The 23,104-nt window shown below is 40.2% G+C and overlaps 1 protein-coding gene across 2 annotated transcripts in view; it reads left to right on the forward strand.

Moving 5' to 3' along the window:
• Positions 1-23,104, forward strand: part of ipo11 (importin 11) — a 152,132-nt gene that overhangs the window by 87,899 nt on the left and 41,129 nt on the right. For both annotated transcript variants that reach the window (XM_039803178.1, XM_039803179.1), the window contains 5 exons: positions 3,580-3,656; positions 19,877-19,956; positions 20,104-20,184; positions 22,173-22,268; positions 22,836-22,949. In XM_039803178.1, the coding sequence (XP_039659112.1) occupies positions 3,580-3,656; positions 19,877-19,956; positions 20,104-20,184; positions 22,173-22,268; positions 22,836-22,949 (448 nt within the window). The remainder of the gene's footprint in view (positions 1-3,579; positions 3,657-19,876; positions 19,957-20,103; positions 20,185-22,172; positions 22,269-22,835; positions 22,950-23,104) is intronic.

Raw genomic sequence — 23,104 nt, forward strand, 5'->3', positions numbered from 1 at the left:
TGCTTTTATCTTTTATCAGCTGATTTTCCTGCCCCTCTGTGGGTCTCTCAGTATCATTCTATGTTGTTTTTTTTCTACTAGTCCAGTGCCTGTTAAAAACAGGCCAATTGCTTGGCCTCCTGTATTGCTGCTTGCAGCTTTCTCCAGAACCATTGTACCCCGAAATAACTTACAGAAGGCCCTCAAAGTAGAGCACTGCAAGGCAGCTTATTAGCCATTAAAGGCTTCACCACAGAATATGGCCAATCCCAAAGTCCAACACTGAACAAAAAACGAGACAGCCTCCTAATGCTACAGCCAGAAGTACAATCTCTTACAGAGCATTGTGGAGTAAAAGCACAGCATTCACAGTTGAGGATTTTATTCCAGTCCTCCTGTCTTCTATACATTTTCTAGCTGTGCTGAAGACACGCTCGCAGTCGCTGCTGCTGCATCTGGTGGGGACACTAAACACCGTGCGAGCCAGTCTCAACAGTCGCGGTAGCATGGTCTCACGTTCCACCAGCGCTGCACCTCTCATAGTTTCTTTTAATTAATTGGATGTTTAAAACCTGAAAAGGAGAAGCCTGATACAGGCCCAATATTCATGTGAGCTAAGACCTGAAGCCCATCCCAAAGGTGGTAAATAAGTCGGGGCCCCATCGGTCTGAGGCTGAAATGCAGGGCTTTTCCTCAAAGCACTTAATATGCAACCCAACTGTATACTACTGACTTACTGTGTACTTCTACTTTGGAGGAAAACATTGTACTACTACCTTTACCTGACAGAGAACATTGCAGATTCAGATTTTACTCACAAAATATCGCAACTAAAATATGATGTATTATTATTTAATAAACTATCCAGGATTGGAGTTGAAAGCTCCACCTTGAACAGACATTAAGTAAGTGATAATGCCTCTATTTTTTAGGGATCGACTGATACTTGTTTTTCAAAGCCGATACCAATTATTAGTAGTTAAAGCTTTAGTGCGTAACTTTTTAATATTAATAAATGTCCATTACATTCAAGCCATTGCCAAATAAGTTGCTACAAAGCTAATTAAGACTATCAGCTCCACACAACTCTCTCTGGATTTCTATGTATGGCTATGTTCAGAAGATTTTGTCGTCCGTTGACTTTGCCGCGCAGATTTAGGTTCCAACACAACACTTTGTTTAAAAGCTTTAAGCAATTATTTAAGAATTTTGAAACTTTCATGATAATACACAGTAAAAGATAGTCAGATAGTGTTGTGGGCGGGACATTAAGTCAGACTCAGTGGTGAGCGAAACCGAAGCAGGGGGACTGACGCAGAGCTGTAGCCGAGCCAAAGTAGCGCACTTTTTAATTATATTGCCACGCTGATACAGATAATCTGCAAACTGCCAACAAATGTGCCGGTAATCGGCCAGTGCCGATTATAGGTCTATCACTACTATTTTTTATTTTAAGGGCGCTTTCACACCTATAGTTCGGTTAACTCAGTGCGATTCTATGGTAAAGTTGCAACATCGTTGCATTTTACTTTTGGTTCGGTTTGCGTTCAAACTGCACATGGTCAATTGCACCAAACATTGTAAACAAATGTCACACAGTCGAAACGGTTAAAACAGACCAAACTGCTCAATTGTGAAAAAAACCTAAGTAAACATTTGAATGCAGGACTTGTACTGTGCGGTTCTGAGCAGTTTTAACATATGGCATAGATAGGCAATTGCCTGGGGTGTCGTGAGAGCCATGAAACCCTTCTCTTCTATTTTAGAAACAAATGCGTAGGGCTGCCGCTATCGATTATTTTAGTAATCGAGTATTCTACCGATTATTCCATCGTTGAATCGATAAGAACTACTTTTGTTTTATTGAAGAGCAATAATATACAATAGTTTCATTTTTGGAAAAAGCAACATTTGTATTGCCTACATTGCTTACAATATCATCTCTCAAAAAGCTAAACATATTAAGTGCATTTAAGTGCCATATTACATTGGTTTTAAAGAAAAAGAATTCTGAAATGCAATAACAACCTCAAACTAACATACATTAAACATACATAAACACTACCTTAAGTTGTGCAACTTAACTTTCAGAACTACAAGTTTCAACCTGAGACTGATCTTTATATAGGCCTGTATGTTGGGTATCGTTTTTTTTCGATTCCGGTGCTAAATCGATACTTTTTAAAACGGTGCCGGTGCCTAAACAGTGCCTGAACCGGTACTCTTCAATAAAGTTAAAAAAAGGGTAGTAAACAACAGTCAGTGACTTGTTTATTGCTAAGGCCATGGTCAAAATTAAAGATTTAATAATAATGTAATAACTATAACAATAACTTATTTCACCAGTATATTGCTGTTGAACCCCAGATGGGAAAAGGGTATTTTACAATTACTGTGAATGCACCACGAGGCTACCTGTTTTAAGTGAATGCACCGTCTGTGCTGTTTAATTCCGACGACGGCAGCTGCAAGTGAACGCACCGTCTGTGTTGTTTAATTCCGACCATATAAACATACTGTATATCTATGAATTCCGACAACGGCAGCTGCTGCGCTGCAGTGCAGACTGTTACATCCCGCTGTTGAAGTCCTCCACAGTGAAATACAGTCACACTTTACACTGTTTAACGTTAGCTGTCAGCATTTTACCATTGTTTAATCCAGCTGCTAGCTAAAGGTAGGCTAATGTTACATGCTGTCAGGTGTAGTGTAAAGTCAAGCACCGAAATGAGGCACCGAAACTTTCGTTCTTATTCGGTCTCGTTACTACCGTTTACGTCGGCACCGGTTCCCTATTGGCACAGAGTTTCGGTACCCAACCCTACCTATATGTAAATATTAGTTATACTCAAACTATTTTCATTTATATATATTTGATTACAAAGTCACACAGCTCTGCTACACTTATGCTAGTAGATCGTTGATCAGCTGTTTCTCTGTGAAGAGAGTGAGAGAAAATGTTGCGCAACAATCAGCTGTTTTTCCGAAGGGATAGTCAACAAGTCGGCTCTTTAGATCAGATCGTGGTCACCACTAGATATTTTCTTGTCTTTGTTTTTGGTAGTTGTTGTGTTTGGTGTAGTTTCATGGTCCATACGACTCTGTGATTTACCTTTGTCGGGTCCGCTTCGTGGAATGGATGATTAAGTTAGACTCCATGCTTTCTGTTGACGTCGTGCTATTATTGAGGTAAGCTAGTTTGATTTTGGAGTAGGCACACTGTACAGAGTTTTCGTTTTAATTACGTTTGAACTGATTCCAAACTTTGTACACTCTCAATTCGAGTTACTCGAGGAATCGTTTCATCCCTACAAATGTGTAAAACCGTTGTCACTGTACTCACTGATTATTCAAACAATCATAGGATTTATGACATGTTTCTTTGTATGTATACTTTGTATGTATATTTTTCTTTACGTAAAACCATTAACCTTTCCTCTGCCTCCTTCTTTTTACACCCACTTTTCTTTTTATTTTATTTTGCCACGTTTAATCTATATCTTCTGTACTCCTTTCTCACAACTCACCCCCATTTTGTCTTTTATTCTCTCTGTCTCATTCTCTAAATGTTTTTCTTATTTCCTCCCTCTAATCATGCAGGTTGGTGACTTTGGAGAACAGCCCAGCCATCACCCCGGAGCTGCTCCGAATTTTCCAGAACATGTCAGCTTTGCTGGGTGAGCTAACATGCGGTTTCTTTGTGTCTATGTGTGTGCAAATGGGTTTGAATTTTTTTCCCCGACTTCATGGCGTTTAGCATTAACATATACATTAACAATCTGAAAAAACGAACCATCATTATACAGTATGATCAGATACTTTCAAATCACAGAGAAGCTAAATGAGGACAGAAAGTTGATGCAATTCATGGACATGGTATTCATTTTCTTAGTTTTATTATCACTTCTGGAAAGTGTAGCTTGCAAACATCACATTTGTGGCTTTGCAGTAGCTGTAAGGCATCAGGGCCACTACTCTGGGTCTGTAGGCAGCTGTGAGTGGTGGCAGATTGAATGGAAGTGGCTGGATGATTTATCACAGGCCTGGAGCATTGGGACACCTCACTTGCTGTCACCACACACACACACACACACACGCACACACTCTCTCACACTCACACTGTGTGGCCTTCAGTGTTATGAGGAACAGTATTGATTTTGGTGCCTTTGCACCTAACGAGTGAGTCTGACTAATATGAACACTACTGTAGCCTGATCGGGTTACTGGAGCATTTCATCACTTATTGTGTGCATAGGGAAACCATGAGACACAGAAGAGCAAGGGACTTACAAAGATCATCACGGATGGATAAAACGGAGGGGGAAGGATATGAAGAGAATCGAGAAAAAGGGAAGATTACAAGCAGTTGTTGGAAGAAAATGAATGGTTTAAGAAGTGATGGCAGCAAAATGATTGAAGATGAAGTGACAAATTGTAAAATAATAATAATATTCACTGGAGGTGTGCTCTGAGGAGCTTTTGACATGGATGCATGAAAAGATAAGAGAGGCCATTTTTATCTAGCCTGGCTCCGTCCTCCTACGTACTTCACTCAATTTTCATTTTCCATCAATACTCCGTCTGGGTTTGTGGTATATTCTTGGGTTTTCTCAGACCAAATCTTTGGCTGTCCAATCAGCGAACAGAGGGAGTGGCTGAGAACGATGACGTTGAGGTCGTGACGTGCGCTAGTTTGAGTTGTAGTTTTGTAATGGCGGCGGAGAAAGATGCAGCCCGTTGTGGCAATGCAGCCGAATATCCAGAAGTTAAAGCCCAAGCAAGAACGGTCTTTGCTGAGTTTTGTTGGTGGCGATGATGTTGTGGCCCTCCTCCCCACGGGGTTCGGGAACAGCTTGATTTTCCAGCTCGCTCCATTAGTTGTGAAGGCGTTGGCTAAGGTGAACGCTAGCGATGCTAAGCCGATAGTTGTTGTCGTCTCCCCTCTTGTGAGCCTGCTCCTACCAGGCAGTACGTAGGAGGGCGGAGCCAGGCTACCAGAGTGGCTCTGGGCAGATCCAATAGTTTTAAACTTCAACAGAGTACCTGCCTTCAAGGAAGTTAACACTTAATTAAACACTCAATGGAGAGTGGCCAGAGAGTCTGGTAGGACCACGCTACTTTTTATCTAGATCTGAACAGAAAAGCTAAACCGGTTATATTTTAAATAGATCACAGTCAATTACAAGGGGCTTGAAGGTGACAAAAACAACGTCTGCAACCAAGGCATGCAAAAGCCCAGCGTTGGCAAACTGTGTTTTTTTTAAATCCAATTTTAGGTGTGTGGGAAGGGGTTGTCACTGTGACTCAACAGCAACAATGCTGAAACCTTTTTTTTTTTTTTTTTAATCTTTTTTGGGGGCATTTCTGCCTTTTTATTGTAGAAGAAAGCTGAGATATGAAAGGGAAGAGAAAGGGGGGGGGAAGACATGCAGGAAAACCATCACAGGTTGGACTCGAACCCCGGACCTTCTGCGTCGAGGAATAAACCTCTGCATATGTGCGCCCGCTCGACCAACTGAGCTAACCGGCCACAATGCTGAAACATTTTATGGAGCATTAATCATATCGTTTCTACAAGCAAGGACAATAAACCTAGTCAAAATGAAAATAAAATAAAAGTTGATTTAAAAACACAAGTGCATTTATACACTTATAGAAGTCTGACAGTGGGACTAGCAGAACATCAGTCCTTAACATGATTGAAGATCTTTCAAGTAATGAGTACACACTGATCAGCTCCCATGTGTGTAAGTGGCTGGATTAATGATGGACTGAAGGAGGGGAGAAGGAATGTAACACTGAAAAGAGGGTGTAAGATCGAGAGAAGATGGAGGGAAATAAAAGACAACCCTTTAAATTACAATACTTTAATAATTAAAGGTGATCTAAGTGATGTGACGCGTTAGAGCACCTTTTAAGAAAATAAGTGGACAGATAAGGCAATGTAGGGTTAGAGGTTGACAGATGGAGTTGGAAGCACAGAATCCAAGAAGGAAGGATGTGTAGAAAAGATGAGTTCAGTAGAAGTGAGGAGAAGGTTTGGTCACAGGTCAGAACTGAACGCTGAACACGAAATAAGTGGAGAAACACTCTTGCATTTATTTACATATTTTAGTGAAAAACCTCAGAGGAAATCAACTTGGCTTTTGTTTTTTTACTCTTTTTCGTCAAACTGGTCAGTCATTATCTTTGGCTGGTTTTCACCAGAACATTCAGTGATTCATTTATTTAGTCCATGGAGAGCAGTAGAGGGATGTGGGCCATTGAGAAGAATCGGGTCCCCGGCCCTGGGGGGGGGGCCCCCCCCCCTAAAAAACCCCCCCCCCCCCCCCCAACACAACCACAAAAAACCAACAAAAAAACACACCCCCCCCCCCTCCCTCTCTTATAATTTTTTTTATTCTTTTTTCCTTCTTCCCCAAAAAACCAAATAAAAAATAATTTTTTTTTTTGTATCACTATGCACCAGCTGACTCTGACACCACGCCTGGCTGACACATTTCAGCCGTGTGTGCTGCACTGACTAGTGATGATGGAGAGTAAGTAGGGAAGTTGTTTTCCTTGTTGGCATCACACTGATTAGAGTGAGCATTTGGAACTCAACACGTCTTGCTATTTCACATTAAAAGCTCTCCAGGGGGGGAAAAGCATTAATAGCTACTGAACTGCTAGAGGGCTTCCCTCTGAAACAGGTGGAGGAAATGTTGAGTTTGCTTTAAAAGCAGAGAGCAGCAGCAACAACTAATTAACACATTAATGGGAAAATAAAAGAAAACATGAGTGCGTTTTATAAATGTATAAAGTATTCTTAGTTAACATACGAGATTAAGAATAAAGGTCTGTCTCTATAAATAGCCTTCAGCCTTCATTATTATCATGTTTTATCAAAAGATTATCTGTTTAGTTTATAACATTTAAAAAGAAAAATGGTAAAAACCGGGAGAAACTACACCCTCACATCTAAGAAGCTGGGACCAGTAGGTGTTTGGGATTTTTGTTTGACTTAAATAACTAATCGATTATCAAAACAGTTAATTTTCAACCATTTGTTTCTGTATTAATAGCCTGCCTCGCTACATTTTAAGTTAAATAAATGAGAATAGAGACAAGGTAATTCAACATGACCTTGCTGAAGTGGCTTTAAAGTAATAACAGAACAAAATGTGGCAGTGCAAAACACTGCTTTATGATCACCCCATTAGTTAGCAATTACTAGTGCAGCCAAAGACATGTCAGACCATCCCCACCAAGATCAATGATACTGTATTGAGAGAGGTTTCAGTCTCATCTTTTGCCTGTGAAAGATTGTGGTCACGCAGTTAACTGCCTAGCTAATGTACTCCATGGATCAATCTGGACATCCCCTTTAGAAGGACAATCTTTTTATTACAGGCTTCTCAATGAGAAGTAATGACAGATTACAGCTATCATAGATGTTGGATATATCTGGCCATATTTACTGGAATATGACCTATGTATAGGGTTGGGTACCGTTTGGATTTTTACGATTCCGATGCCGAACCGGTACTTTTAAAACGATTCCGATTCCTAAACCGATTCTTGAACAGAGTTTTTTTTTAAATTGAAAAAGATTTAAATTGAACAATATATTAACGTTTTAAAGTACTTAAATATATAATAAGTAAACCTAAGTCACCTAACACATAACTACAATAATTTAACAAATAACAGTTACACTATTAACAAGTAACAACAAAATAAATGTTGAGTTGGTTAGCCAACCAGCTTCAAACTTTAGCAGTTCTTTTGCAGAAAAATGACTATATTTGCCTTCTCGGGCAAGATACTACACCTCTCCTGACTTATGGCATGTCCTGCACAGGAGAGAACTCTCTCCGATAGTGTCCAAGAGGTCTGTATACACAGGTAGGAGTTTGAAAGGGCAGACAATTTGGGGAGGCTGTCTCGCCTCCCCCACCACCAGGCTACAGGGTCTTGTCCTGAACGATAGACTAGCAGAGGAAGTGTAATATGTTTGCTAGCGATCACGTGCAGTCAGTGAATGGTTAATGTGCTTTTACGTCCGTTTTGGTGAACCCAGAGGGAAAATATGCCATTTTAAAAGTAGCCTACATTTACGGTAGCTAGCTAACTGTAGACTACAGAGAAAGTGTAATATATATTTTTACGTCCGTTTCGGAGCGTGTACAAAAAGCCATCTATCAGCAGTGATTGTAGAGTGTATGTCCAAGGATAGCGCGGACACTCGCTTCACACCGCGAGCGGGCACGTGCGCCACTGCTGCTGTCCGGAGCGACAGAGGGAAAATATTTCAGTCGGAACCGAAATGAAGAACCGAAATTTGCGTTCTAATCCGGTCTGAATACTACCGTTTGCGTAGGAACCAGTTCCATAGTGGAACCGGGTTTCAGTACCCAACCCTACGTATGTATGTATGTATGTACGTACGTACATGTACATATCTTAAGATTGATTATATGATATCTGTAGCAGTTTTATTGTAATTTTGTGCATTTATTTAAAGTTTGATATCCTAATGATCCATGATCATTATCCTTTTTTTCTTTGTAGTCTAAATCTCTTAACATTTATGTGCCCTGTTCAACCTTGAGCTGCAATTGCATCAGCTAAAGTGAGATGCGCAAGAAATTTTGTGGGCACAGTGCTGGGAGGTTTCTGCTTTTCTCATCATTGCTCATCTCATACATGGGTGTCTCACTATAAAGTAAAAGGTTTTGCCACTTCACTGAATCCCTTGCTGAGCTTTTCTCGCTTTTCTCATGCATGATTACTCGTCCGTGACTTTTCAAATGGCACCAATGGGAGTTAGCTTCTCATCTTGTAAGTGTACCTGTTGCGCTTGTTGCTTTTCATTTCTTTGCAGCGAGTCATTTGTATAGAGAAAACCCTGGCAAAGTAAGCTGTATCTGAAAAGCTGCAGGGTTATTTTTTTTACTCTTAAAGCGTAACTCTTGCCAAAATGCAACCTAGGGTCTTTTTGTGAATGTACCCGAGTCAAGCCTTTTAAAAGCATAATTAGGACGTAAGCGCCACTTTTAAGATTGCCCGTATTTTCATTTTCGGTCAAATGGCCTTTTGAATGGGAGTGCTAGGGGCACTACTATGATCGCATCAAAATCACTATTTTTAAAACACTAAGAAGGCTCGACACAACATGAAACTTTGCTCGAAGTATCACCAGGGGCTCTACACATGAACTCGAGCATTGAGAACTTTGTTTGTGTACATAGAGTTTACTAAAAAGAGAGGTTTTGAACAACTCACTTTAGCAGTTCGTTTTTCCGCTCGCCGCCATCTTGCCAGTCAAAAAGTGTTGATCTCCAAATGCGAATGAACGGACTCCATAGGAGGAAATGTCATTCTTATATGAGGCTCCTTTTTCAACTACAAGGTCAATATTGTTTTTCACTAACAACAAAACAACAAATTATCGGTGCATTTATATGGAACTAAGCTTTAGGAGCTTTCCATCTTTACTCTCATCCCTGTTACGTTGAATTCGGAGATCAACGCTTTTTGACTGGCGAGATGGCGGCGAGCGGAAAAACAAACCGCTAAAGTGAGTTGTTCAAAACCTTTCTACCCCTGGTGATACTTCAAGCAAAGTTTAATGTTATGTCGAGCCTTCTTAGTGTTTTAACAATAGTGATTTTGCTGCGGTCATTGTAGTGCCCCTATCACTCCCATTGAAAAGGCCATTTGACCGAAAATACGGGCAATCTTAAGGGGATACTTCACCGATTAGCATTAAGCTTTGTATCAGTAGAAACACAGTAGTATTTTCGAATGACCGTGCTTCCCTCCCTCATGTCCCCCTGAGACTAGATTTCTCTGTATTGTGGGTCTGGAAAAAAGCCAAAGTCATCGGCGGCATTTTTGCCCAGAGGCTATGGACTACAGCCAGCTAGTTCCGCATGTTTTCAACCCGCCCATAGGGGGTGGGACTGTCACTACCCGATGCGAGGCAAGTGTCAGCCATCTTGAAGCTGAGCTAAACAGGCTGTCTCTTTTCAGCAGCAAACTTTTACAACAATTATGTGCATTCAAACTACCGCACGTGTACCACCGGGATACATTGGTACAGATCTGAGAATATGCAGGAAACTTTATTACAGACGGAATACTCGACACTACGCGAGCTTTGCCTGCTACGGAGACCAGCACCTCAGCTAGGTGGAAAGCTAACGCTAGCCGGCCACCTGTCCCATCAATCCTGCTTGCAAGTGTCCGCTCATTAGACAACAAACTGGACTACATCCAACGCGAGTTCAGAGACTGCTGTGTTTTTGTGGAAACGTGGCTGAACAACAGTGTACCGGACTCCGCTATCAAGCTACCAGTCCTGCTAGCCTTCCGAGCAGATAGAGATGCTGCTCTGTTGCCGGGTAAGACTCCTGGAAGTGGGCTGTGTAAACAGGGACTGGTGCAGAAATGGGGTGCTTGTATCCAACTAACTGCTCACCGCTGGTGGAGTTTGACTGTTAAATGCCGACCATTCTACGCAAATTCACTTTTCATTTTTCAACACATTCATACTCTGTTTAAATCACACCAAGCGCTAATGCTACCAATGCATTAGCTGAACTTTACGGAGTCTATAATGTGTGTGCACTAAACGTAGCCTATTTTGTATGTCGTTTTTATACATTTTAAATGTGTAACACCACTTTAACGGTGAAACATTGTTTCGTGTAAATGATTGAAATGACAGTAAAACACACTTGAGTTGACTGCCTCACTGTATGTCTGTAACCGTTAGGTGTGGCTTGGGAGTGGACTCGTAGGAAAGCAAAGCAAGTGCATTCTGGGAGTTGTCTTTCATCCACATAAGCCAAAAATAAATTTTCTGGCTTTTCTCGGTCTAGAAGGCACCAATTTCTAAAGAAATTTCAAATTTCTACTACATAAATGACCCAATGTAATAGTAATACATATTCATCTTTCCAACGGTGAAATATCCCTTTTTAAAAGTGGCGCTTACGTCCTTATTATGCTTTTAAACGAAAGTTTGGCTCGGGTACATTCACAAAAAGACACTAGGTTGCATTTTGGCGAGAGTTACGCTTTAAGGTCTTCAAGGAGTTGAGCTTTAATAAGGTAGCTATGCAGAAAGCTGTCGTCAGCATTTTACAATATAACATGGTTTGACTTCTATTCAGAGGATGTCCTCTTTAAGTTTTCTTCATTTTCAGGTTTTAAATTAAAAAGAAATAAACAATAAAAAGGAGAATAGTCAGTTTTCCAATATATATTTATTAGGGCTGTCAAAATTAACGCGTTCATTTTTCGGGAATTTTTTTTATATTTAACTCGTTAAAAAAAATTAACGAAATTAATGCAGCTGTGTTTGTTTACTTCATGTGGCGGCTGAGAAACGTAATACGTCTCCATAAGAGCAGGCGGCGCTACTCTAGGAGGGATTTACCTGATTGAAGTAGGCCTACGGGCCAGTCAAGAGTTGAAACATGGACCAGTAAGATCCCAAAAGAGAAAAAAGATGATGTGTTAGAATCCAGAAATGAATGAGCACGGGCTATAAACGGGACCGAAAGTACTAGTTCCGACATGTTGTCTCCGTCAGGAGAGATGCGCCACGGTAAGCTGCTGTTTCGCTACATGCGCCGTGCTGTGCTGCCGATATATGCGTGCGCGATTTGTTTGCTTGATAACTGTTATGTTGGTCACGCTGATAAAACCTTATTTGCAGTCTGATGTTTAACGCTGCGCCTCGATAAGTATCCGTGACTATATTCCAGTAAATGTTTGAAATTGGTGCGTCTCACTGTCACACAAGCTACTTCCTGATTGCGGTGCTGGAAGGGAAATGTAGTCAATCGCTTTACATTGGTAATGGATTGCTGTGCACAGCGTCGCTATCTAAAACTACACTCAATGTTTTCCCTTTAGGCCAACATACACCTTTGTGGTTTTGGGTTACTGGTTTAATGTGTAACATTGATATTGATATTGATGTGCATTTCTGTGTTTAGATATATGTGCTTTGCTTAGTCATTCAGATTAAACACAATGTATATTATAATATTTATGATATTAAGTACTGCCTAGATTGTAATTTATATTCTCTCTCTCTCTCTCTATCTATATATATATATATATATATATATATATATATATATATATATATATATATATATATATAATATACCATATCAGAATATGGTATATTAGGTATGTGGCTAATATTGGGGGTGGTGACAAAAATCTGCTCTCAAGTCGGACAGTTTCTAGCCGTTTCAGCAGCCTTCAGCAGGACTAAATAAGCCAAATTGTTGCTGCTGTTGTTCTGAAAGATATTAAACATTCTGAACTTAGCAGAACCTTTGCTTGTTTGTTTTCTCTTCATATTTGTAAAGTTAAGTGATTTAGCATTATTTAAATATCCATTACTACAAGCTTCAGTCTCAATTTAAAAATGCGATTAATCGCGATTAACTACAGCAAATTGTGCGATTAATTAGTTAATTTTTTTTAATCGATTGACAGCCCTAATATTTATGCATTTAAACCTCCAACCTAGATGTCAGATGTGAGGCTCATTTTCCTGTTAATGTTGATAACCGAAGCGGATTGTACAGCACATGCCCAGGGCTATAAAGGATGGACTGACTAAAGCTTAATCAGTGCTTTAGCAGCTGTGTATGTGTCTATTTGATTATAGGGTGTGTGTGTGTGTGTGTGTGTGTGTGTGTGTGTGTGTGTGTGTGTGTGTGTGTGTGTGTGTGTGTGTGTGTGTGTGTGTGTGTGTGTGTGTGTGTGTGTGTGTGTGTGTGTGTGTGTGTGTGTGTGTGTGTGTGTGTGTGTGTGTTTGTTTAGAGGTGGCGGTTGTGTCCTCACTCGCCTTGTCTTTGTGAAAATGTAATTGCTTTTGTAGTATTGGTTCTGCAAAATAGGCTTTTCTGTTTTAGAATAATACTCTACAGGGGTTCTCTTTCAAGCATTCGTTAGGTATCTCACATATGGGGTACGCCTTCCCGCATATCCCTCAGAAGCACTTTCTCACTACGCCAGCCATTATTGGCTGGCCACATCTGACGTGAGGAGCACAAGGGGCGGTCCCCTATATAACCCACAGCCCGTGCGCCTTACCGTCATTCAGCTACCTCTTCTAGCTCAGAAGCGAACATCGTTGATACTGGCAGGGTCTATGCTAACTGTCCATAGAGTCATGCTCACAACTCGCTCGCTGGACCCTGGTCCCTATTCAGCGGTACTCAACAGATAGGCTTGTCTCCACACAACTGTCATAATAACGGCTAAGGCCTCATAATAATAACCGGCCTGTCCCCTGTTTGGCTGCTATATCTGGTCTGTCGTTTAATGCGCGGCGCTTACGCCTGGTGTCAAAATCATTATCTCCCGGATGGGATTTGCCACTGGTGTTGGAAGCTTTATCAGGACCACCATTCGAACCCTTATTTGAGGTGGGTGCGAAAATGCTTTCACTTAAGACAGCACTGCTTTTGGCGTTCATGGCCAATCATGGTTGGCGTAGTGAGAAAGTGCTTCTGAGGGATACGTGAGATACATCACTCATGCTATCAGAGAACCGGGGTTACGGTCGTAACCTTAAGTTTCTAACGTTCTGTCTATGGCCATTTACATGCAAGAAAGAACAAAATATTAACTATTTTTAATATAATCCAATCCTATCCAAATTAAGCTTAAACTGTTTTTTAATGGTCATTGATTTAGTTAAAAATAAGATTTAAAGCTTCCTCTTGGTGTGCGCAGTGTTAGTTGACAGTATCACGGATCACATTCTCCAGGAACACCTTCAACACACCGCGGGTCTCCTTGTAGATCAGACCAGGACGGCGGATGGCGGGTTTGGGGATCCCCTGGATGTTATCATGGAGCACCTAATGGTTTCTGCTAGCCATCCACAATGTTACTACTGCATCGCTTCCTGATTTCCCAAACTACAGAGCGGCTCGAGGCCCAAATCACAGAATCACGTGTCAAAAAAATGTATGGCGTTAAAAGGAATTTGCCTTAACTTGTTGGTATCGCATTCATTTTGACAGCCCTAATTTATTTTTTACATTTTTGAACACTGGGTGTATATAACCAATGACACCTGCAATATTGTTTGTAGAAGGAAAAAAATAGAAACAAAATAATAAAGGCGAAGAAATGGAAGTAAAAACAATATAAATCATAAAAAAATACAGGCAGGCCTAGCCTGTAGCGCACATGCAAGTGTAGCACACATTTTGCCAACTGAAATTATCCAACAAATAATTTTTATTTCACTGATTCTTACTATAACCAACATCCACACCCAACTGTTTATCCTCTTGGGAAAGATCAATTGTAGGAGAGACCTATTTTCTTCACAAAGTTAGTGTAGCTGGTGCATTGTAGTATGTAACCGACAAAAGCTTTTTTTCATATAACGGCACCAGTCACTTTTAGTCAGACATTTTCTCCCAGGGCTCTTCCTACCAAGGTCACACTTCATTTCAAATTCACATTTGTCAGTCCAAGCTCCTATAGTTTCCTTGCTGTCTGGAGTAGCTTTTTATCTGTGCCTGGAGTGTTGGCTTGTAGCTCACTCATAAATAAAATAAATTCCATGTTTGTGTCATTCTGGGCTTGAGCTGTCGTGTTCATCTCAAAGCAATGATATAAGATGTTGATCAGCTGTCGCCAGAGGGCTGCTATGAGAGCTGTTCAGGCATATGTCACCAGCTGAAGGCCACCAGTGGTTGAAAGCCTCCTCCTTTTGACGACTCTCAATTAGTTTCAGTTACACAGTCTGGATCAAGGCAGATGACTAATGCTTTTAGCTCCCATGCTTTGACTTGCCTCAACACCTATTACTTTTAAATCCAACCTAAAACTTGTTTTAAATCTGCACTGTACATTTTGGTATTTTTTTCTTCTCATTTTTGCTTCAAGACTCACAAATAAAATCACAAACAAAACACATGATGAAGAGTGTCTAGATTGTATTTGTTATATATAAATTACATCTACTGATCAGTTTATAATACACAAGTGCACAGCCATTTGTGTTGACTAAGTAATGTGTTTTTCAATTATTGTGTAGAAATTGTTGTGTGTTGTTTCACATGGCTCTCATGATGCTCCTCCCTGAGTGCATTATACTGCCATTACCCAAGGGTGTGTTCCAGTGTGGCTGGGTGTGGTTTTTCTTGGGTAAATGAGCATGTATATTGTGTTTTTTGTAGTTGCTGTGAATTATATTTTGCATTGTTGGCAGATGTTTGGGAATTACTTTCAGTTGAAATAGATTTTTATAATATTTGATGATGAAAGTGTCATGTTGTTAATAGAACTGAACAGAACTCAATTATTCACCTGCCCTATTTACCTTTAGGACATAACAAAAGGATTTCAGTCTCTGTTGAGTTTATTTTATTATATGGTCTAAATTGAGCACAGAAGAAAAATGTTTTTTGAGCCTGTTAATACATGAAATGCACTGTTGACTTGAGCTGCAGTATTGAGGTTGAACCCTTTATTGAATGAAAAATGTATCCTCAAAAGTTAGTTTGTATTTCTCAACCTCGGTGTCCTGAAATGTGACCTCAATTCCTACTTTGAGAGTCATTTGGATTACTGCACACTCAGGTTGATGTGGTATTTCCACAATAGCAAAACTGCATCAAAATGTCAGTACACACCTCTCAAAGTACTCATACAACACCAAAGGCTCAGGTATCTCTTCTTATATTCACAGTAGATCCCAAATGTCAATTTTTTTTTTTTATTTGGCACAAGGATTGTGCCAAATAAACAATGGCCAACCTGCCACTTTTTTGCCAGTGGTCACCAAAAAACACCCTGATTTTATAAGAGATGTTTGAATTGATTTTCATCATATTGGAGGGAAGTTTTTTCTTCACATTTCACAGTACACAAGCTTAATAAGGGTAGTTTAGTAAATGCTCCTCGTAATATACAGGAAATACTGTAAATGTTAAAGTAATACAGGTGCTGGTAATGCAGCTTCTAAGTAAGTTTTAAGAAAAAAGTTGCAATCACTAAATGCACCCACTTCTGACCTACAGACAAAACAAAGAACCATGATCATTTATTCACCTCCTCTGCAGGACTACAGACCTATCATGCTTTCCTTGTCTGACGCTGTATGTCCTTGTTCACCAACTGTTAAGCAATCTGTTACCTTTTGCTTTATTCTTAAGAAAAATAAACGGCCTGGCCTGACCACAGGAAAGCATTTGTTGTAGTGTAGCTCTCACCTTTACCGGTCTGTTTCCTCATGAGGCTCTACATTCCAGTACCCATGCTACAGTATACTACACAAAATAACAGTGGAAACAACTGAAAAATTGCTTTAGTGCACATTTGATGTCACTGACTTTTTAGACCATCACTCTTTGTTGTTTTTGCTTATTGCTGTTTCAGGACACATCGTTGTAGCTGTTTTGGTTTTAAAATCAATCATTGTCTTCTCTTGATCTGAGCTCACGTAACTTGCCCGCACACTGCATGTATTTAGCCTAATGTTGCCCCATGCTATGTTTGTAGTGTTGAATATTCATGTAGGCTGATTTGCTGACTAAATAGGCCCCTGGAATACATTATGTACCTGCACAGATGGCAGCATACATTATGTTCATTACCTTACTGTGGCTGGCAGATGGCTAGAGAGAACATATTGCATACATCAACATTAATAGCACCTGTATGAACCAGCATGGTTAGATTGGACTGCCTCTATTACTACTTACTCACCAGTGACTTTTAATCTTGTCCCATACGAACCTTGACGAGGAAGAAGGAGTTAAGGTGCTTAGTGAAACTTGGATTCAGAAGGTTTCTTCTTAACTTTGACTTTGGAAAGAGACACTTGGGTTGAAAATAACGTAACTATATCCTCCTAAGCTACTGCAAATGTAGGTGTCTGTACTATAGAACAAGATACAGAGAAACAATGTATTAGACTGACAAAATAAATGCTTTTGGGGTTTTCAGGTCTCTGATTGTAGGATTACATTTCTTCATGAAACCATAAAAGATGCTCTTAGAAGGATACAAGTGTGCATTGGGCAATAAGTCGTATGTTTATTGCCTGAAATCATGTTCATGTGTTGATGTTGATATATTTTTTTAAATAAATCCTGTAGTAGGCATCTTGTAACCTCATCACAAGAATGGTCTTAGTGTAGACATGAGTTGTGAGCAGTCAACCAAACTGATTTTTCCTTCCCGGAGTGTTTTCATTTGAAGAGAATTTACAGCCTCGTAAAAGTGTCCAGTATATCACAAAAAAGCAGAAAACACTTTTTTTTTTTTTATCCTTTAATCATCTGGTGACCCCTGAGATTAATCCTGGGACTCTTTTGGTGAGTCCTAACCTGAGAAGAGTTATAGCAAAAATAACACCCCCATTTACTAACTGCTATCCTGGGTGTTAGAATTAGTTACCCTGTCAACTTGTTTGAATTAAACAACTATTCTAGGTGTAAGAGGCAGTGACACTGTCAGCCCATATTACTTTCAAATTAGTCATGTTAGCCTCGGTGTATACATAGATGCTGTGTGGGGGACGGTTTTAAGGTGTTAGTGTTGGCATGCAGGGGTGTGTGAGTCTTTTAGTTCCTGTCTGTCCATAAGCTGTGTCTGTCCCCTCTTTTTTCTTCCTCACGTCTCACCTGTCTCTGTGTTGGTGTCTATACAGTATATATTTCCTGGTGCCACACAGAGGCTATTCTAGGTGTTAAGGTCTGTTACCATGCCATCGTATATTACTGTCAATCCTATATCCTATTGTGTATAGGTTAGTTGTGGTGTATGTTTAAGCCACGTCTTTCTGCCCCTGTCCTCATCTCTCTGATCATCTACGCTGTCTATTTGCAAAATGGACCATACTTTCCATGTTTCTAAATTCATCTCCTTTGTCGTGTGTTTATCTGAGGCCCTCACTCACAACACCATCACTCCTCTCTTTTATTCATTGAATACTGCTTTTGCTCAACTGCCTGGCAATTTGTTGTAAATAGTTTAAAATTGGGCTCAATTAGCAAAGCTGTTTTTCCTCCTTCCCAACACTCCCCACACTTAATACTCTGTGTACAGTACAAAATATCACATGCATATTCTGAGTGGCAAATCATTCACTCAGTGTGCACTTCTGATTGTGACACCAAACCTTTTACACAACTGATTGTGTCAGTGACGGGTTTCTCTCTGCTCTGCTCAACAGTTAGAGCCATTGTACCATATTGGCTTCCGACTCCAGTGTGCACACACACTGACCGGACAAAAGTTAATTCTTTGCACCTCAGCCTCCTGTGTGTAATTGTCTGCTAATGGTCCAAAGTGTTATATGCATACCTGCAAACTTGTCGCTTTTCGGCGAAAATCGCCGTTTTGAATGGGAAAATGTCATCCACGTGAATCGTGTAGATCCAAAGAGTTTTTATTTTGGGGGGGTCCGAGACCCAGTGCTAATACGGCACCGGTGCCTTAACGACCGTTATCTACCGGACCGAATAGCAACTCAGATATCGGTGCCTTATTTAGATGCCACTTAAATGCCTCCGCTTCTCTCTGATGCTCCGAAAACGGACGTTAGAGGAAACTGAAACATTGCCGCATGGGACGCTAGTTACGGTAACACTACACTCGACAGCAGGTAACGTTAGCCTACCGTTAGCTAGCAGCTGGAGTAAACACGGTTACAATGCTGACAGCTAAACGGTGTAAAAGTGTCTGTATTTCACTGGAGAGATTTCCAACAACAGTCTATAGCTGCTGTTGTCTGAAAAACAACACAGATGTTGCGTTCACTTGAAATTCGCCTCACCAGCCTTGTGCTGCATTCAAAGTTGTTGTAAAATATCCTTTTCCCATCCAGTGGTTGTTTTTGTTGTTTAATAGGAATTTACTGGTGAAATAAGTTATTGTTATAAGTTATTGTTATTCCATGTGTCACCCATTGTTGTGCCCTTGAGTTTTTGTCTGTACGGTTACTTTTATCCTTAGGTTATGGTTTTATTTGAATCCTGTTTGAATGTAGCCCCTGCTGTTGAGTATAAATGTTTTTTAAATCTGTATAACCAGAGCACAATGTGAAATAGACCATAGCCACAGGTCTCATCCAGTACTGATGTTACAGAGGCAGCAGTATGCTTAATAATTAAGCTTGTAGTTATTTTTTAAAAGATTCTCACAACATCTTATAAATGCTGGCAGATAAGCAGACACTTTGCTATTGCTGCAATCTTCATTTGTTGCATCATGGATATCTTTAATTTGGATGGTTCAAAAATAGATAATCCAGTTTTTTTTTTTAAATCACTTCAATGAGTCAGTTTTGTTTCTTTTTTCGTGTTGGTTGAATTACCTTTTAGCATGCAAGAGCACAAAACATCAGAAGCAGCTGTTACAGAATCAAGAAACTTTAGTCTTTTGTCTTTGGTATTTTCATGGACAATATTAACTCTGGTTAAGCTTGTTGTATACTTATACATATCCAGTGAGTTTTAAAAGCAAAATGTATATTACACCTTTTTTGCTAGACTTTTTAATGACTTATTTTATTGGTGTGAGTTTCCTCCATCTCAAGGTTTAGTTTGTTCTGCACTAATATTAAAAGATCTATTGGATAAATCCCTTCCTCCCCATGGACTTGTCATGTGAGTTTTATACAGTTGTGAGTCACAGTAGATAACCTTAGGGATTTGTGATCATATTTAACCACATGCTGAACATTTCAAAAAGTAAAACAAATAGTTTTTTTTTGTCCAGCGGGATCATTTATCAGCAAATGCCTTTCACCTCCCTCTCTGCCTTTTTTTCCCCGTCCCTGTCTAAAGCCATCAAGTAAACCCTTTTCGTCTAATTTGGTAAAGTGTATATATCTGATGGTCTGTTTCAGAGTTGAGCTCCGAGAACCTGCGCACCTGCTTTCAGATTGTAAATGCCTACTTATATTTGTCTGCCACAGACTTTCTTCAGGTGAGACACACACACACACACACACACACACACACACACACACACACACACACACACACACACACACACACACACACACACACACACACAAATCCACATTAATTGTACACAACTTACCCATGCCCATATGATTTTTTTCGCCCACAGAACTATGCAGATTCATTGTGTCGAGCTTTCTGCAATCTGCTGAAAGACATCACGAATGAGGGACAGGTCCAAGTGCTCAAGGTACTCTCACTCCCTCCCTCTTATACACAGAACTATATTACTTCTGTTTATTCTCTGTCTCAGTTTCCTCACGGTTAATTTTTTTCATCCTCCTTTCTTAAGTTCCATCAGTTTGTTTGTTTTGCCGGGGGGCGCGGTGAAAAGAAGTTGCACTAGAAGTGTCATTAAATGTTTAATACACAGACACACAAACAGACAAACGGTGCTGCTGGTGAATTGACACCAGGTTATAATGCAAGAGGAGCCTTGATATTCTCACTACTAATAAATAGTTTGTGAACTGTTAACAGAGGTTACCTCAAGCAGCCTACTCTTCATCAACAAATGTTTTTAATGACCATTTTCAATTTGGCATCTGCCCACATAGTATCACCAGGACTGCTCTGATAAATGTACTAAATGACACTCATCTGAATACTGACATCAGCTTTGGTCTGGCTGGATCTTAAGAGTGGCTTTTGATACTGTTGACCATTAAAAATAGATCTGCATAGGTTAGATATCCAGGTAGAGATATCTAGTACAGGCCTCAGTTAGTTTGTACGGGCTATGTCAATGCCATTGGTGATCATAAATCTGCCAGAGAACCACCATGTTGGAGTCTCTCAGGGTTAAGCTCTAAGGCCTTTCGGTGATTAGTCATACTTCATTTTGTATTATTTTGCATGATAATAAAAAGTGAAATCAAGCCTCAGATAATTGGCTGTGATTGTTTCTATTACTAGCAAAATTTTAACTAGATGCTTTTAACAATAAGCCAACACACTATGGGTATGCTCTGTATGTGTTATTGTTGTGTCAGGCAAGATACCGGATCGGTTAAGATGAGCAGAACTATCATCTTTGAATTTCATTTCTCTTGGTTTACTCTCTGACTTACAGTTGCTGTGAATGTGTGTACATGTAAGTGTGCACATGTGTTGTTTGCACTGCTTCAGTAGTATATGTACTGCATGCATAATGACCATAGAGCTTTAGCTTAGTAAAGCTCAGTGGTATTACTGCACATCTGGCTCCTGCTAATCCTTTGTTGAGGAAAGAAGAGCCAGCAGACAACAAACCTGTCAACCTACACAGCATGTGCACACAACAGCTCACCACACATGGGCACCCTGAGAACAGAGGGATCGGAGTAATCGGCATGCGTGTCTTGGAAAAGTTCATATGCACTTACAGAGACAGATATAGCCTCTCACTGTCTGTCTCTGTGCTATGGGTTTGGTTGCTGACCTTTTTGAGTTAAATATTCTCAATTGAGGAGGCTTTAACTAGCAAAAATTCCATTTGCAATGTTACAGTGTTACATCATCATGTTGGTGTGGTCTGGATTTATGCTGTAGTCTAATCATGGGAAGCCTAATGAGGATGGAATGATCTTTTACAGATTTAAATCCAGTCCTTGTCCTTTCACCCTGTCGGAACATCAAAGCAAGCACATGTATTATTGAATCTAAAACCTTAATAAGGGTAGGATTTATTGCAGGCCTGTTGTATTAGATTGCATTAGTTTTAGCTAGGTATACCCTTATAAAGGGACAACTGAGTATACACCTACAGACAGTACTGTATGTAGGAACGCCTATAGTGTCTTTGTTTTTTTTGTAGCTGTTGAATTTAGGTATTATTTCAGCTTTAATACCTGACAGAGAGCTCATTCAAATTTCTTGAGAAACTAAAACTTAAGGGACTAACCTTGCCTGCCGCATACTGTAGGTCAAAGGCTCAATTAAAAGGAGGATTTTCTACATTCTTTTACTATCTCTTGAAAAAAAAGAAAATCCCCTGCTAACTCCCTTTTGCACCCGTATGTCCTCCCACATTTCACTGTCTTAACATCATCCTGTGTCTGTCCCTTACTGTCTCTCTTTTGACACACACCCTCTCTGGTCTGAGGTTCTCCCTGACTGTTCTTTTGTTTCTCCTTGCTACTGTTCCTTACTCTCCTCTGAGTACCGTCTCTCATCCTCCCTCTCCCTGTGTCTCGGCAGGTGGTAGAGATAGCTTTAAAGGTTAGCCCCATACTGGGAGCCCACATGTTCCAGCCCTTGCTGCCACTTGTCTTCAGAGGAATTGTGGACGGCGAGGTAAGTTTGTCCTCAACATAATGCACTTATCTGGACTGGGATTATATAAAAGGACAAACTGGTCCTGTTAAAGATGTGTTATAATACCTGTGGTGCATTTTCACCCATTTTCCATCTTCTTTTACAGAGTGTTTAAGCATTTACCTTATTAAACCTAAAAATACTCACTTAATAAGAGAAGGTTCCTGCAGCTGCATGTACTTTCAGTTTGTCCTTTTCTGTCTCGTAAAAATTACGAGACAGAGAGACAATATATGGTATTCATTGATCATTCAGCTCAGTTAAGGGTCACATACTGCCTTTAACAATTCTGCTGTGTCAGTGGATCTTCTTTCCCCTCATTGTGCTTAATGACCTTTTTGTTTTATGTAAAAGCATTTGTGCATGGTTATTTTTCTGCATCCACATGATTGACTGTGTGTGTGTGTGTGTGTGTGTGTGTGTGTGTGTGTGTGTGTGTGTGTGTGTGTGTGTGTGTGTGTGTGTGTGTGTGTGTGTGTCTGTGTGTGTGTATTTGTGTGTGTATTTGTGTGTGTATTTGTGTGTGTATTTGTGTGTGTTGTACAGAGATATCCTGTGGTGATGTCGACCTACCTAGGAATCATGGGCCGCATCCTTCTCCAGAACTCCAGTTTCTTCTCCTCTCTGCTCACTCAAATGGCTTCTGAGTGTAGCCAGAAGGTGAGACTCGATGTCCGCCCTTCATTTCTGTCTCCTCAGCACAGTGCCTTCGAATGTATGTGAGAGACATAACCGCAAAGTGCCTGTTAAAAGGGAATCATTTTGAACGAGGCTAATGAGCCAAGGAATTGCAAATGGTAACCTATTCAAGTCCT

The sequence above is a fragment of the Perca fluviatilis genome, chromosome 6, assembly GCF_010015445.1.
Source record: "Perca fluviatilis chromosome 6, GENO_Pfluv_1.0, whole genome shotgun sequence".
NCBI lineage: Eukaryota > Metazoa > Chordata > Actinopteri > Perciformes > Percidae > Perca > Perca fluviatilis.